The 14,567-nt window shown below is 44.3% G+C and overlaps 1 protein-coding gene across 1 annotated transcript in view; it reads left to right on the top strand.

The window, feature by feature from the left end:
• The window catches only part of LRIG1 (leucine rich repeats and immunoglobulin like domains 1), a 93,857-nt gene that overhangs the window by 68,163 nt on the left and 11,127 nt on the right, over positions 1-14,567 (top strand). The window contains exons 8-10 of the mRNA XM_082004854.1: positions 4,446-4,589; positions 8,456-8,536; positions 13,498-13,569. Coding sequence (XP_081860980.1) covers positions 4,446-4,589; positions 8,456-8,536; positions 13,498-13,569 — 297 coding nt within the window. The remainder of the gene's footprint in view (positions 1-4,445; positions 4,590-8,455; positions 8,537-13,497; positions 13,570-14,567) is intronic.

Raw genomic sequence — 14,567 nt, forward strand, 5'->3', positions numbered from 1 at the left:
ATGGCTTGCCATATGATGACTGTACAGCCTGAAGGAAGCTTTGCTTTATCCTTTGTATTTACAAAGAACAATCATGTTTTTAACCAGCAGAGATTTGGCCCTTTAAAGGCAGTTCTCCGTGTTTCTCCTGTTTACGCTTTACCCTTCCTGTAGGGCTCTCTTGTTTAAAAGTAAATAGATCGACTTCGTTCTCCTGAGATTTCCAGCTGTGAATACAGTCTCTTTGATAAATGAAAGAAAGCCTTGCTGCTGAGGGCAGCCCCACAAGGGTGTCTTTTGGGTCTGTGGCACTGCTTAATGCCTTTTTGAAGAGACACACATGGATGCTTGCAGTATTTACAGAAGTAGCTGTCATCCCCTCGGTGGGACTGTGGAGGGATTCACTTTTTTCTTTGGAGAACTTGATACATGTGGTTAGCGGAACTGTAATTCATCCTGCTTGGTGCTCAGAAATCTCTTGTTAAACATAGTTAGAGATTTTCCTATCCACCAAAAAAGCAGTATGGTAAAGCATCTTCTTCCTTTCAGGAGCCTCTACTCTGCACTCAGATTAGAGGTTGGTGTCTGCCTACCCAACTGTGAGTCCCTAGTTTTTTGGGATGTGGACTCAGAGATAGGTGAACGTGACACATGTCATTCTGTTAAGCTTAGAAGCTGTAGAATTAACATGTTAGCCCAGTGACCAGCTGTGATCTTCTGTTGAACCCAGTTTATTCAGATGTGGATTATTTTTTGGGAGCACAAGTAAATATTTTATTTTTGGTTTTAGTTAAATATGTCTGATTGTTTAATTACCTAATTTTTCAAATCGCTATGAAACTGCCCATGCCTGAAGGGCTCCTTTGCTTGGTACAGTGCTGTAGGCAGCTACGGTTCCTTCACGTGCAGATCCTCAAGTGATATTTTACTAGATGAAGGCAGTGTCAATGGAGAAATCTTCAAGGCAAAAGACCAGAATCGGCACTGTGAGCTGCTTAAATCTGAAGTGTCAAGAAAGGGGAGTCTGCCTTCCTAGGGCACTCACAGCTGGATCCCTGGAATAGCCAAATTCAGATAATTACACTGTGTTAGTAGTACAGCTCTGGGAGCTTTCTCCTCTCAGGGACACAGTGTCTGATGCCTGTGTTGAAGCTTTATTGCAGCCTGGGTTCAGATGGGATGGGTAAGCCCCATCTGCATCTTGCAGAGCTAATGTCAGAACTCTTTTAGGGAGAGCTATCCTTGTCTTTTCTACCTGACACTGTCTTTGCAAACCCCGAAGGCTTAGATGGGAGTTTACATGTCATGCCGAGTCCTTTATTTGTCAGGTATGGATTGGGATATCTTGCCAACAAGTAGTGCTAGTGGTGAGCTGTCCTGGCTTAGAGGCAATTCTGTGCAGTAACTGCAGAAACCCAATGCAGGACTCTGGTGCAGAATGGGGTAGATTTGGAAAAAGCCTGGTCGTGTGAGGTGGTAGGAGCCACTGTGGTGTGCTTGGCCTGAGAAACAGGATTGTGCTGGAGTGAGAGGCCAGAGACGACATTAGCTGAGATTCGAAAGATGATTGTGTGGGTGTTAGCACACATCTCGGCAAAATATTACAAGCTCTTGCAGGTGTTGCCTTTAGGGTAAGGCTGCTGCAGGGAGCTATCAGATACTCCTAACTGAAACTCCCAAAGAGTACTTGTAGGAGAGGTCTGCTCTGAAACTGAAGGGTGAGGAAAGGAAGCACTAAATACATCTAGACTGCCTCTATGCCCTTCTTTGAATGTGTACGTTTCATTCCTTATTAAAGATCCGTGATCACCTCCCCTGTTGCTAAATCTACTGGGTTTCTGTTGTCAGAAAACACTGTCTCTGGTTATACAGGGAATGAATGTGAAAGTCCTTGACTCAAGAAAGATGTGCCCAGACCCCTGCTTATATATGTGGTCATCTGAAGGATGAGTTTTCTCTCCTTCAGTTGCTGGGAGAAAATGTGACCCCAGGGCTCTGGTCTGATGTAAAAGCTAACAAAGAAAGAGAGCTCTTGCCTTGTTATGGGCATGAGAAAGGGCTGATTGTGTTCACCAGTCAGGTGCTAGAGCATCAGCATCATGGAAAAATCCACAGTGGCAGCACAGGATTTCATCAGAAGTAAATGGTGACTTAGCTGCTGGGTCTTCCTTTTTGCTTTTTACCTATAGTTTGGTCAGTGGGAGTGAAATGTGTTAGATGTACCTGGTCCAGAACTGGCTGGCAGCAGGAGCCCCAGCTGCACAACAGGTTTCTGGTTAACCCTTTATGTATCACTTCTGGCGTGCTGCTCTGCGTGCTGCTCACGCATTTCTTGCCAGGCCAAAAGGGCTGTGAAGACAAAACATTTCTGCTTGTTCATTCCAGTGATTTCTCACTGGTAGAGAGAGATGAGAAGGTAGGGGAAGCAGCAGCGACCTGCTGACTTAACTCAGATAACCCAAATTGCTGAGGAGGGGAACACGCTTTTCAAATTGCCTGTCCCATTGGCAGGAATCAGAGCCCTTACATGTTGAAGAAAGCCACTGCCAGGTGCCTTAGCTCCTGAAACCTTCCATCTGGTTGCAGCTACTGAGGGACTGCTGTGGTCCGTCCATCTTGAGGTGATGTCAGGACGAACGGAGGGGAACATGCCTTCACTAGTTGTGGCAGGAACAATTCTGTGTAGAATCAAAAGGAACTATTTTTTTTTCTCAGACAGGTTTAGGATTACTTCTGAACTTTTTTTTTAAAGCCAAATTCTTTAATCGCAGGTGAGGACATAATTTTGACCGGATGCCAATTCTTCATAACTAACACTACAACTTCTTTAGGAATGAAAGTATGTTGTCCCATACCTTCTTCAAACTCATTAATCTTTGCTGAATTTTTTCCAAAGCTTGCCCTCTGCCCACTCACACAGCTAAAAGATAGACAACTCGTTTGCCAAGTAAATGACACTCTCAGTATTTCAGAGTATGTGTCTGTTTTGATTTAGATTTTGGCTTTGCAGTGACTTTCATGCAAGCCCTAGACACATTTTTAAGCAGACTCATTAACGGGCAGTACTAGAAGAGGAATTTGGAGGTTTGGAACTCAGTGAGATTTCTCATTGTCTGTAAATGAAGGATTTTGGTGCTTGTTCAAAGCTGCATAACTCCACTTCTCTTTGAAAAGTTTAGCAGCCCAAACCCTCACATCTTTTGAAGTGACTTGTGTTCCCAAATCACTAAGGTATTTTTGAAAATCCTATGCAACTTCCCTTTGTAAGAGACTATCTTGAGAAAATGTGAGTAGCGGCATGTACCTGTACATGTCAGTGGGGTATACCTGCAGGGCTTACCCAGCTGCAGTGACAGCCAGAGATCTGGAGGAATATACTTGCAGTGGGGAGCTGTGCGTGGTTGCATGTTGTGTGAGGTGTTGCAGTGCTTTGTAGCTCACTATGTCCTGCCCTCAGTGTCAAATCTCAGAAGCCTCATCTGCACCTTGGCTGGGAGAGAAAAACAGCTTTCTCCTCCCAGCTTCCAAACTGCAACAGGAGTAGCACTTAAAAAAAATCTTCAAAACCAGAGATAATACAGGCAAGGGGAAGAGATGGAAAACTAGGGAAAAAATAGTCCTCCAGCATTAGTTACTTACTTGTAAGTGGAGAAGATTTCAAGCATACTGTACACTCCTTGACAAAGGGGAGCGGGAGGGAAGGCGGCTGGTTTACAACAGATACCTCCTTCCTGTGCATGAAAGGAAGCATTCAATTGCCTTGTGGTGAAATGCTTTTGGCTCTCAACTGGGGTGGAGCAGGCTGTGAAGACACCCACACCCAGACGCCTGGGGCTTGCTGTGCACAAGTGCAGAACGATAAGGCACCTCCTGAATACAGAATTCTGGACCCTGCCAAGAGCGTGTGTGAACTTCAAAATCTGTCTCTTCGACGTCACTCTCCACCTCGCAGGGCGTGGGGAGGGAGGGGACTGCTTTTTCCTGTAAGCTGCAGAGGGAGTCCAAATGGGAGTGAGGGTTGAACACAACCAGGACTGATACCTGAGTGTTACCTATATATCTGCAGACTGAGGAAGGGTGGTGCTCCCAGGCCCTAACCTAGCCATACAGGCCATGGAGAAAGAATAGCTTCTTCCACCATAAATGACAGCGTGTATATTAGTTTATGGCTCTCACTGACTTCTGGAGGAGCCTCTCTCTGTTGCCTGTACATAAGAATTCCCTGTAACTGAGTACCAAATGCCTCCTGCTCCCTTATGGTCATCCAGGCTGCCCTGTGGGTATCTTGTGGGAATATTTGCAGACTGCAGTCTTATTTCCTAATCAAGCTGTTATGTATCCACCCAGTACACATCACCTCTCATAAGGTGGTTGTGGGAGGCAGGCACTGGTTGGCACAGAAGAGTTTGGAAAATACTGGTTGGATTGACAAGGGCTGTTGTTGGTTGTTTTTTTTTTCCCCTCAGAATACTCTCTTACAACAACCTAACCAGGCTGGATGAGGGAAGCTTGGCAGACCTTGGGGGGCTGCATGTACTACGACTGAGCCACAATTCCATCAATCATATTGCAGAAGGTGCCTTCAAGGGACTCAAAAACCTACGTGTCCTGTAAGTTGCCCCCAGCTTTTGTCAGCTAACACCTGTCCTTCCCTCCACAGTTTGTGTTCTGTCAAACTGTTCTGCTTTGCAGTTGCTTTGGGTGCCTGTGTCCTCAGCGTCAAACTCTCCTACATGTTGCTCAGTTGTCTTCAGCAGCTGGTGTGTTTACCGCACTATTCAACTTCAGTGAACTTGTATTTTTAAGAGTAGTTAGGAGAATTGCAGTTGGACTGCTCAGTGTTGCAGGGTGCTTTCAGAGTAGAAGGCTCCAGAATAAAATCACAGGAACATAGGACAGGATCCTCAATCTAGCCCATCTGAGCAAAAGTCCTTGAGGTTTCAGTCCTTCAGCTAATAGCAGAATTTCCCTTGCCATTGTATGGACTTTAATTGAAATTCTTACAAAAGGACAGTTTCTGTTGGGTCATTCTGCACTCAGGAGGAATAGGAAATGGTTCCGTCCAGTGACAACACTAGAAATTTGAATATGCTTTTAAATGTGCTATCGAGCATTTTTGCATGCTGCTACTTTTGTTTTTGTTTGTTTTTAACTGAATAATAAATATAAAATCCTGGGATAAGATGGTGTTGAGAAGAAAATAACAATGGCAAAACAAAGAAATTCAGAGGCTGGGCTTGGGATCTGATTATACCACAAGTATAACAACACACAAAGCTTCACCCGTCTTGGGTCCAACCATGGGAGCAGGAAGCTGCTAACAGTTATCATGAGGGTAACCAGAAGTCTTTCTCTTTAATACAGAATTGGGCTCACTTGGATCATGAAATGTTCTGTTGCTCTGAATTTCGTGGTAACCTCTGAACGACAAAAAAGTTGCCATGCTATCAAGAGAGAAGTTTCATGTGCCCTAATACTGAATTGCAAAGTGATCCATCCAGTGGTGGCTATGGCCGTTTACCAGAGACTTTTTTTTTTTTAAAGGCACTGACACAATCTGGAAATGTCACACTGGGAATGAGCTTGCCATCTAGAAGATAGCAACCTCTAGATTTTAGAGCTAATAGAGACCATTGGACACATCAATTTGACCTCCTCTGGGATGCTAGCAGTAGAATTGCACCACTATATACTGTTAAGCCCAAGAGCTGCATTAGATTGAGGTACATCTAGGCTTGCCTGTAGAAACATCAGAAGATGGGGAATCCAGTTCTTTTAATTGTCCATTCCTGCAGCTGTGTTGCCTCTGTCTCCGTTACTTGTACCTGCAGAGCTGCTGGCTGCTCTCTTTTTCCAGAGGCTCGGCACCTTCATCTGGCACACCACAAAGTTCCCACAGCCTGTGTTACAGCACCTTCCAAGCTCCCAGGCTGGTTGAGTTCAGCAGGCTGATTTAAGTCTTCCTTCAAAAGAAAAAAAACACACTTTGATACTTTTATTCCTCTTCAGAAGCCCATTGTGGCCTGAGTAATTAAAAGGAAATGGGAACAGAAAGGTCTTCCCTCCTTACAGTACTTTTTGCATCTTACTTTTTCCTTTGTTGAAGTTCACTGTGAAAGAGGTGACTGGAAAGCAAGTTTGGGTTTTGTTTGCCTTTTTTCCTTTTTTTTAAACTTAAGCCAAAGTCTTTCAGCCACTGGGCATTCAGAAGGGGACCTCTCTGAGGCAGCTGTCAAGACCGGAACTAAAGGTTTCCAAAGAAAAATGGAGAGGAAGGGGAGCTGGTAGTTCTCTTTGCTCTGTAGCGAATGTGGAGCCTCTTTTATGTCTAGGGCCGAGGCAGGGGGGAGGAGAGGGAGTGTGTGAGCAAGCTCTAATTTAATAAAGAGAAAGGCCTATTGGGTCCTGCACCTGGTGAAAAAGACCCGAGCATGCTTTAATTATGGCCTATTGTTGGGGAGCCTTTGGTGGGTGTGAAACTGCTGAAATGTGGAGCTATTCAAATAGAGGTCAGGCCCAGAGACCTCTGAGCACAATGATTAACAAGGCTGCGAGCATTCAAGCTCAGCCAGCCAGAAAGAATAGGAAATTGGCAACAGGGGCTGGGAGAGGAGTTTGAATACAAAAAGAGCTAGGCCGAAATACCCCACTCTTTTTTCCCCTCTCTATTTTCACTCATTTGTTAAAAAGGTTTTTATTCCTCCTTTCTAACACTAAACCTTTGAGTTGCCTCTGGGTGAACAAGGCATACCATTTTCTTTTCCTTTTTCAAGAAAACACAATGTGTGGCAGTCAATTAATAAAAGTGTGTGTCACAGAGCTCCTACAGGCTGTTCCCACTTGTCTGTCTCTGCCATGGGAAAGGGTTTGCTGGTCCAAAGACTGGTAGCCTGTGGTGGAACTGAAGAGGAGAAGTGTCTGAGAAGGGATTTGCCCTTAAAAAACAAACAGAACAATGGACATTGGCTTGGCAACCATAGGGGAAATGTAGCTCCAGGAGGATATATTTGCTCCTGCTCCCCTCAGATAGTGCTGAATATGTCAGCACATCAAAGCATCTCTCCTGGACTCATCTCTTATGCCACGACAGCATTATGTGTGCCCACGCCCCACGGGGATGTTGAGTTTTTATGCATCCCTTTGGCATGGACCTACCCACAGATCACTGTGACATCCACAATGATGCTGGCCAGGGCTCCCCAGGGACATGAGATTCAGGTCTCATGCTGAAGCCAGCAAGGAACAGGACTTGTGGCTTTTGACCATCTTTAGTTCACACACCAAAGCCAAGAAACAACTGAAGACTGCAGCCAGCTTACGTACTGAGAGCAAAAGCCTCAGCCCCATCTTGGCTGAGGAAAACCATGCCAATATTGGAACTGCGTTTTTTTTACATTTCTGTTCTTTTGGGTTATTGTGTATTTGTGCCGCATAGCCCAGAAGCCACACTGTGATGCCTGTGTCTGGCATGTTGCAAAATGCAGGGGGCTTTGTTTTGGAAATACTTTTCTTTTTTTGTCTTTACATATTTAAACTGTAAATGTTCTGATAACAATCTTCAAGAGGTGCGAAAGGAGTACCTGAGGGTTAGGGGGGTTATCTGGATGGTTTAGTTTGCTTTTTTGTTGGTTTTTGCTAGGTTTTAAATCAGAGTGATGTAACAAAACTAACAAAGCCTATTTATTTTTTTCTTTCTTTTTATTTAACATTAGAAATGATGAATTTCTGTCTGTGTTGGTGGGTATTCATTGCTAGCTGGAATTAAAGCTAGGAGGGAAGGTTTTTTAAACAGACTGTTTAAACAGCTTTTGTGGATCTCTCTGTTTGTTCTGTGTGCTTATTTTTCTTCAGACCTCTTTGACTTTTGTAATTGATGGTCAATTTGAAAGCCAAAAGAAGTTAACTCTGAAAAAGGAATTCTTATTCTTTTTTTTTTTTTTTTAAAGTGGTTATACAGAGAGTTAGGCTTGTGTAGTGATGATAATACTTTCCTTTGTTGAGCTTTCAAGTTCATTGCCAGAAAAAAATGCAGCTTCATAGAAATTACACCAAACCATCTTCTGAAGATATAGCTATAGAAAAATAGATGTATGCACTGGAATAGCCAAAGTTCTCTTAATTCATGATAGTAGCATTTAAGGACAGCTGTTTCTTACAGTTTAGTTTTGGGACTTTATCCTCCTTTTGTTTGGAGGCACAGAATTAGAAAAGGACTGAAACTAACCTGTTTATCTCGGAAATGGAGGGTTTCAGCTACTAAAAAGCCAGGGCTCTTTTTGGAGTGCATCATCTCAGCATGAGCCAGTGCAGGAAAAGTGATTAGTGCTGCTCTGCTGTGGGACTTGGCTTTTTCTGATAACTGACAGGAGAAAATGGGAAGCTGTTCTTGTGGCATTCTCAAACTTTCTTCTGTTTGTTTTTAATGATGAGCCTAGGACTAAGACACTGATGATGAGCTCTCTTGTCCTCTCCCTAGGGAACTGGACCACAACGACATCTCAGGCACAATAGAAGATACCAGTGGAGCCTTTACGGGCCTAGAAAACTTAAGCAAGCTGTGAGTATCCCTGGGTTTGAAGTTCTGCAAAGCAGTTGTGTTGTGTGCCTGTGTTGGGGTGGGTGTCTCCGACACAGCCTTCCTCCCTTTGGAACAAGATAAAAATCAACTGAAAATCTGAGATGTAGTAGTTTTGCAGGCTCACTGCAAGAGTGCAAATGTGGTTATCGAGCACTTGTGTTTCTAAGCAGATATGAGGCAATTGCAGTCCTTTTAAAGTGATGAACAGACAGTGCCACATACTGTAGTTCAGAGATACAGGAGAGGGAAACTTGTTGTAATCTGTAAGATTCAGCACAACTGTTCTTTGCTTCCAGAAGCAAACAGCAACAAAAAAGACTCCTTGCAATCTTCAGCGAAGCACTGATTGATGCAGCAAATAACAATAAACAGAAGAGAAGAATCACCCCATTTCCTGTTACAACAGAGGATTGAAACAGGATTTGTTTCTGTGGGATACTCTGTCTGAGAATGATCTTTCGGGCTCGCTTCCATGTGCAGCGACAATAAAAGGCACCATGGGGCATAGGCTCTTAAAGAGATAAAAAGAAACCTGAGGCAAGCATGCGCCTTGCAAATGTTTATAGCTTGCTTGGCCTTTGCAAGTATTTTCACATTGCTCCGTGCTTGTTCGTATTTTATTTGAAATCAGCTATATAAATCAGCCCTGTCAGAGAAGTCTCTGATGGCTTGTGACAAATCAAGAGTCTTTCTAATCATTACCTCTTGCCTTTGTTTAAGTTCTCAGCACCCCCCATCACGCTGTCTCTGATGCTGAGATGGCACAGCCAGAGGTGCAGTAAAAGTACCTCGATGGATAGCAGATGGCTAGAATGAATCCTGGCAGGCGGTATATTGTCACGATCTCATTAGAGACTCCTTGGGGAGTGGGAAGAGCCATGGCAGGATTTGTGGGGATGTAATGCTTAGAAGGAGAAGAAAAATTTTGAAGTTAGAGACGTAGAAGGCATTTGATCATTGTTGAGGGGAGTCGCTCTATCCAAGAAGAGGGGAACCAAGTTGTAGCTGTGAGTAAAGTAAGGCAGAAGGCAGAGAAGGGCTTAAGGACTGGGGGAGTCATGCAGGGAGGTAGAAGTAGTGTGAGAGAGAGAGGGGCCAGTAGGAATCACTGTGCATGTGGAGTCGGGAAATCTTCCCACGAGTGGCTAGAGAAAAGGCAGAGGAGTAGATGTGGGTGGGAGAGTCCTTGGCTGCTGTTGCTGAGTTTTTTTATTTGTCTGAAGAAACCAGTGAAACCATGTGAGCAGCTAGAAGGGTAGCAGGAACAGAGGCTTTGTCAGAGGGATTTGCAGGCTGTAGGATTGTGAGACTGTAGTGCTGCTTTGACAAGGGAGAGAAGGTGGAGGAAAGGAGCGGAGAGAGCGAGCTGTCCTGGTTGGACATCCACCATAGTCCGTCCCTCCAACATGGCCACTGGCATGGGAGCAAAAGTGGCGGTCTCAAGTGATTGGGATATGTTAGAAATGCTGAGTGCAGATAACAGGAGAGAGGTGAAAAAGCCAGAGGAGACAGCATTGAGGGGAAGAGTTCAGCAAAAGGTTTGACTCAGCAACCAGGAGAAATGAGCACTGATGAGTTGCGGGGGTCAGGCAGAGGCCAGGAGGTACTGCAGGGAGCAGGAGGAGGAAGGAAGGGAGGCAGCCTGCAGGGCTGTGCAGGTTGTGTGTGTGGAACTCTGGGCAGAGCAGCTATCGCTCCCTTGTGAAATAGCCATGGCCTGATCTGCCATTTATCATCCAGCAGAAGGAACTGCTTCGAAAGGTGTCCGGTTCTGTCTGCCATTAGCAAAGGATGCAGCAGGGGCTTGTGCAAGTCTGAAGAAGCTGGGTTTGCATCTTTTTTTGTTGACCTTTGTCTTTCATTGCACATGGACTTGGGCCAGTTCTGGGTCTTGTTGAACGCAGAGAAGAACATGTGCCCATGGTTTGGGGGTGGGGCGGGGTGGAATTGCAGTGAATTCCGTAGCCTGGAAGAGCATGTGGGTCAGGTTGGTCTTGGGCAGACATGAGTGGTTTGATTACCTAACAGTGAACCTGCTGTTGCGCAGACAGGTTGCTGGGATCATTCATTGTCAGCCAGAGGGTAAGGCTAGAAAAACCCTCAGAATGTAAGATTATTTCATTGCATTTCTTGAGGCATTTTGGGGACACTTGGGAGTGGTCAGTTTTAAAGGGATCTGCTCAGGTCTGTTTTAGCTCATCAGCATGTAAACCCCAAATTTGTAATTTCCTCTAAGGCTGAAGTGGCTGAATCCTGCTGGCAGGATTTTTTTGTAAATAAAATGGAATATCAGCCTTTACAGCAAACATTTCACTGCATGATTTAGGGCCTGTGTTTAAACCGTCAACCAGCTTTAAATGCATTAGCATACAAAAAATAAATGGGCACTTCAGAGGAGACCTTCCGATGAATTAATAATCACCTCAGCTCTGTGGAGATTGCCTTAAAAGCCATTCCCCTTTGATCTGGCACAGATTAGCCTCTGAAAGGATTTCGCACAGAGAGGGTTGTTCACTGAAATGAAGGTGTTAAACTGAGAGGTGGGGAGGCCAGTCACTTCAGCCTTCTCTGAATTATATATGAAGCTCTCCAGGATGGAGAGCACAGGCCTAAATTAAAATGTTGCTTCAAGAAAGAGGGAGTCAAGAAGCAACCAAGCATAAAAAGCATCAGTGGAATCGCTGGGGAGCAACGAGTTTCCTAATTATTCAAGCTGCTAAATGTAACTGGTTTTTTGATGGCTCACTCAGTGACTGAGATCTTCCTGCAGGTGCAAAACTGGCTGGAGGAGAAAATGCTGCTTTCTAATGAATTGCGTGCCTAGCGTGTAATTACACTTATGCAATCACCGGGAGAGCATGCTTGCGCCTAGCTCTGCCGACAGTGGAGGAGCGTTCCTGGACTGCAGCAGGCAGGCTAATTGTGGAGCTGCATGCCGCCACGTTTGCATTCCAGCATGCCACAGCCCTTTGAAGGGGGCCGCTGGGATCCAACCATTTCGGAATTGGAGAAGTGGTTAGTTGAGATTTGAAAGGCATAACGATTTTAATGAGTTTGCTGGGGCATGGCCCTATTACCAGTGTGTTACATATTTCTCACCTATATAGCCATAAAATTGTATGCATCTATACAACTGGTGTATACATGTGTATTCACATCCCCAGATGTACTGCTTTTCTCTGCACAGATAAGTAAACAGGTAAGTCCAAGATCCACTGTAAACAATAAATAGAAATCACCAGTTACCAAACCCAAGCTCAGCATAACACTTCATTTAGGAATATGGCTTCAGAAATTAGTGTGTATGGATGCAGCCATATGACCAGAGTTTGCATATAGTAAATTATTTACTATATTAATCATTCTAATGGATTTTTCAAAGCCTTCATTAATACAACATCCCTTTTACCAAATGATGGTATACATGATTGCACACATCCTTCAGTGCTTGGGGCATTTCACCCAAAGCAAAAAGCCACACATGCTGTCATGCAATAAATAGGACCCCTGATACCTTGGTTTTAGTGCTGTAGCCAGGCACTCAGTAAAGCTCACTGTAGATGTTTAGAACGATACTGTCGATAAAGCAGGTTGCAGCTATCTGGAGCCTTTAATCAGCCACCAGCATGCCTACAATAGCTGTCTTTATTCTCGCCTCAAATCAAATAATTTACAAAGGGACACACCTCTGAAAATTCATCTGTGCTTTTGTACCAAGTTAACTCTGCCCATAAGAAAGGGTTTTGAGCATCTGTCTCACTATGGAGGCTGGGAGGTGGCTTTGCCTGAAACCAAAAGGTTTGGTTGTGTTTTGCTCTGGAATGGTAAAATTTATGGTTCTGGGGATACAGACCTTTTGTATGGAACTAGGAGTAACTGGTCTTTCCTGTCTACTCAAGGATTAGAGTGGTGGCTCATCCAGCAATACCACCATCAGGGTGATTGACTTGCACTGGACACCATGCAAAGCAGGCAGTGATAAAAGATGCACCTGGAAGATAAACCTTAGACAAAGAGAACCTGGGGAAGGAAAGCGTTTCCTAATTAATGACACTGGTTGATATTTTATTAAAACAGTTGAGGAGGCTATCCATTTTGCATGAGCCCTGCCCTGACTAATCGCCACTGGTCAATATTTATAGAGAACTGTTACTCTGCAGATAGCAGCTGGGCTGTGATCGCTCTGGCTGGCTGTTGCCTGCTGATAGTCCCCCTCTTGCTGCTGCGTAGCACTGTCTGCTGATTCGGAGGAATGCGTTCTGGTCACAGATGCAAGCAAGCATGCTTCTCGGCTCTGTACACTACCTTTTCTCTTCTTCCTTTTACCCCTTGAAATTACCACTTGGCCATTACTTACTGCATTATATTACTTTGCTGTTGTATTTATAATAAGCTAAGGAAGGAAGTCAGCAGTCACTTCAGTTAGCTGCTGTATAAAGGTGCAGCCAAGAGACAGCTCTCAGCCCTTGTGTGTGGATGTCCGTTCAGGCCAAGCAGCAGTGAATAAATTACCACTCTTTGTCTATCTGGGAAGAAGTCAGAAATGAAAAGTGTTGCAGGGAGAGACGAAAATCTTGTTAAATTGTCATTGCACTTAATCCTGTCCACAGCCAGCCTGCAAAGAATAGAGGGGACCTCCTGTTACTCAGCAAGCTGGTTTCCAAGCACTGGAGCAAACCTGTCTTTTTATGTGATATGGCACATTCCCTTTTGTGCTGTCATCACTATTAAATTCGAATACAGATAAAAAGGATTTAATTTCAGGAGCGGGAAAGCGAGTGTACTTCAGCCCTCTTAATCTCCGTGCAGTTCAGATTTCCCAGGACTTACACTGAGTGCATATATCAGATAAAGCCACACTAATTGTGTTCCCTCTCTTTCTGCCTCCCTCTCCCCATTTTCTTTCTGTTTATCTGGCACTGGATGTTTGGAAACTGCAGAACTCTGTTTGGAAACAAGATCAAATCGGTGGCCAAGAAAGCGTTCTCAGGGTTGGAGGCCCTGGAGCACCTGTGAGTAACCCACCATGCCTCAGAGTTTGGGAAGGGAGGGGGGGGTCTGCCAAAAGTAGCTGCTTGAGAGATCTGCTAGCAATTTAATAGCGTCTTTGTAAACTGAGAAGCCAGTCCATTTGTGGGGGCCACCTGCTTCCTTCTCATTATAAGTCTGCCTCAACTTTGGCCTTTTTTTGTGCCAGGAACAAAGTTATAGAACATATGGCAAATCTGCATGCTCTTAATTCTTTGATTTGTTCTTGGATAAATATCACCTTGAGTTGCACATTGCTTCTTTGCAGGCTGTTAGCAATGAAAATACGCTATTTCAGATGTAGCCCTCTCTCCTCTTCCCTTGCCTCAACTTCCTCCTAAATCTAGGCTCTGGCAGTGACACATGTTGCAAATGACTGCTTACGACGCAGGCACTGAACATCCCCATTCAGCACAACTGCCTTAGAGCGATTTGCAAGTAAATTTTGGCTGCCGCTATTTAATTTTTTTTCTGTGTCCCAAGGCTGATGACTCCAGCAGTGATTCATGAATAACTTCCTTTCTGAATTAAGACAAGTTAAAGTATATGTGATTTTGCTCTAGATGTTTTATTGGCTGTTGATTGTATGAAATGTTATGACCATTGAGAGCATACTGAAGGGTTAGGGCTGCCTGACTGCAGGGGTATGTTCCCAGATAAAGGTTCCCTTATTAATGCTCTACTGAGACTTTCCTCTGCAAGCAATGCCTGTCTGTCCTACGTTCACTTAGTAAACTTAAGCCCTAAATCTGACACTATCCTTTTTCAGAGTGAATTTTTTAATTAGCAATAGTTGTGAGGGAAGCTGTTAAGAATACCTTCTTTTGCAAACATCACAGTGTTTTTCAAATGCTATAGTATCCTCTCAAAGTGGCTTTCAAATAACTTCTCAGATGCTGTTTAGTGCAAGTATTTGCTTTCTTTATGTTTGCTGAAGGTCTAGCCTGGGATACAACATTCCTGACTATCTTTGGTTATCGAG

The sequence above is a fragment of the Phaethon aethereus genome (assembly GCF_964289735.1).
Source record: "Phaethon aethereus genome assembly, chromosome: 11".
NCBI lineage: Eukaryota > Metazoa > Chordata > Aves > Phaethontiformes > Phaethontidae > Phaethon > Phaethon aethereus.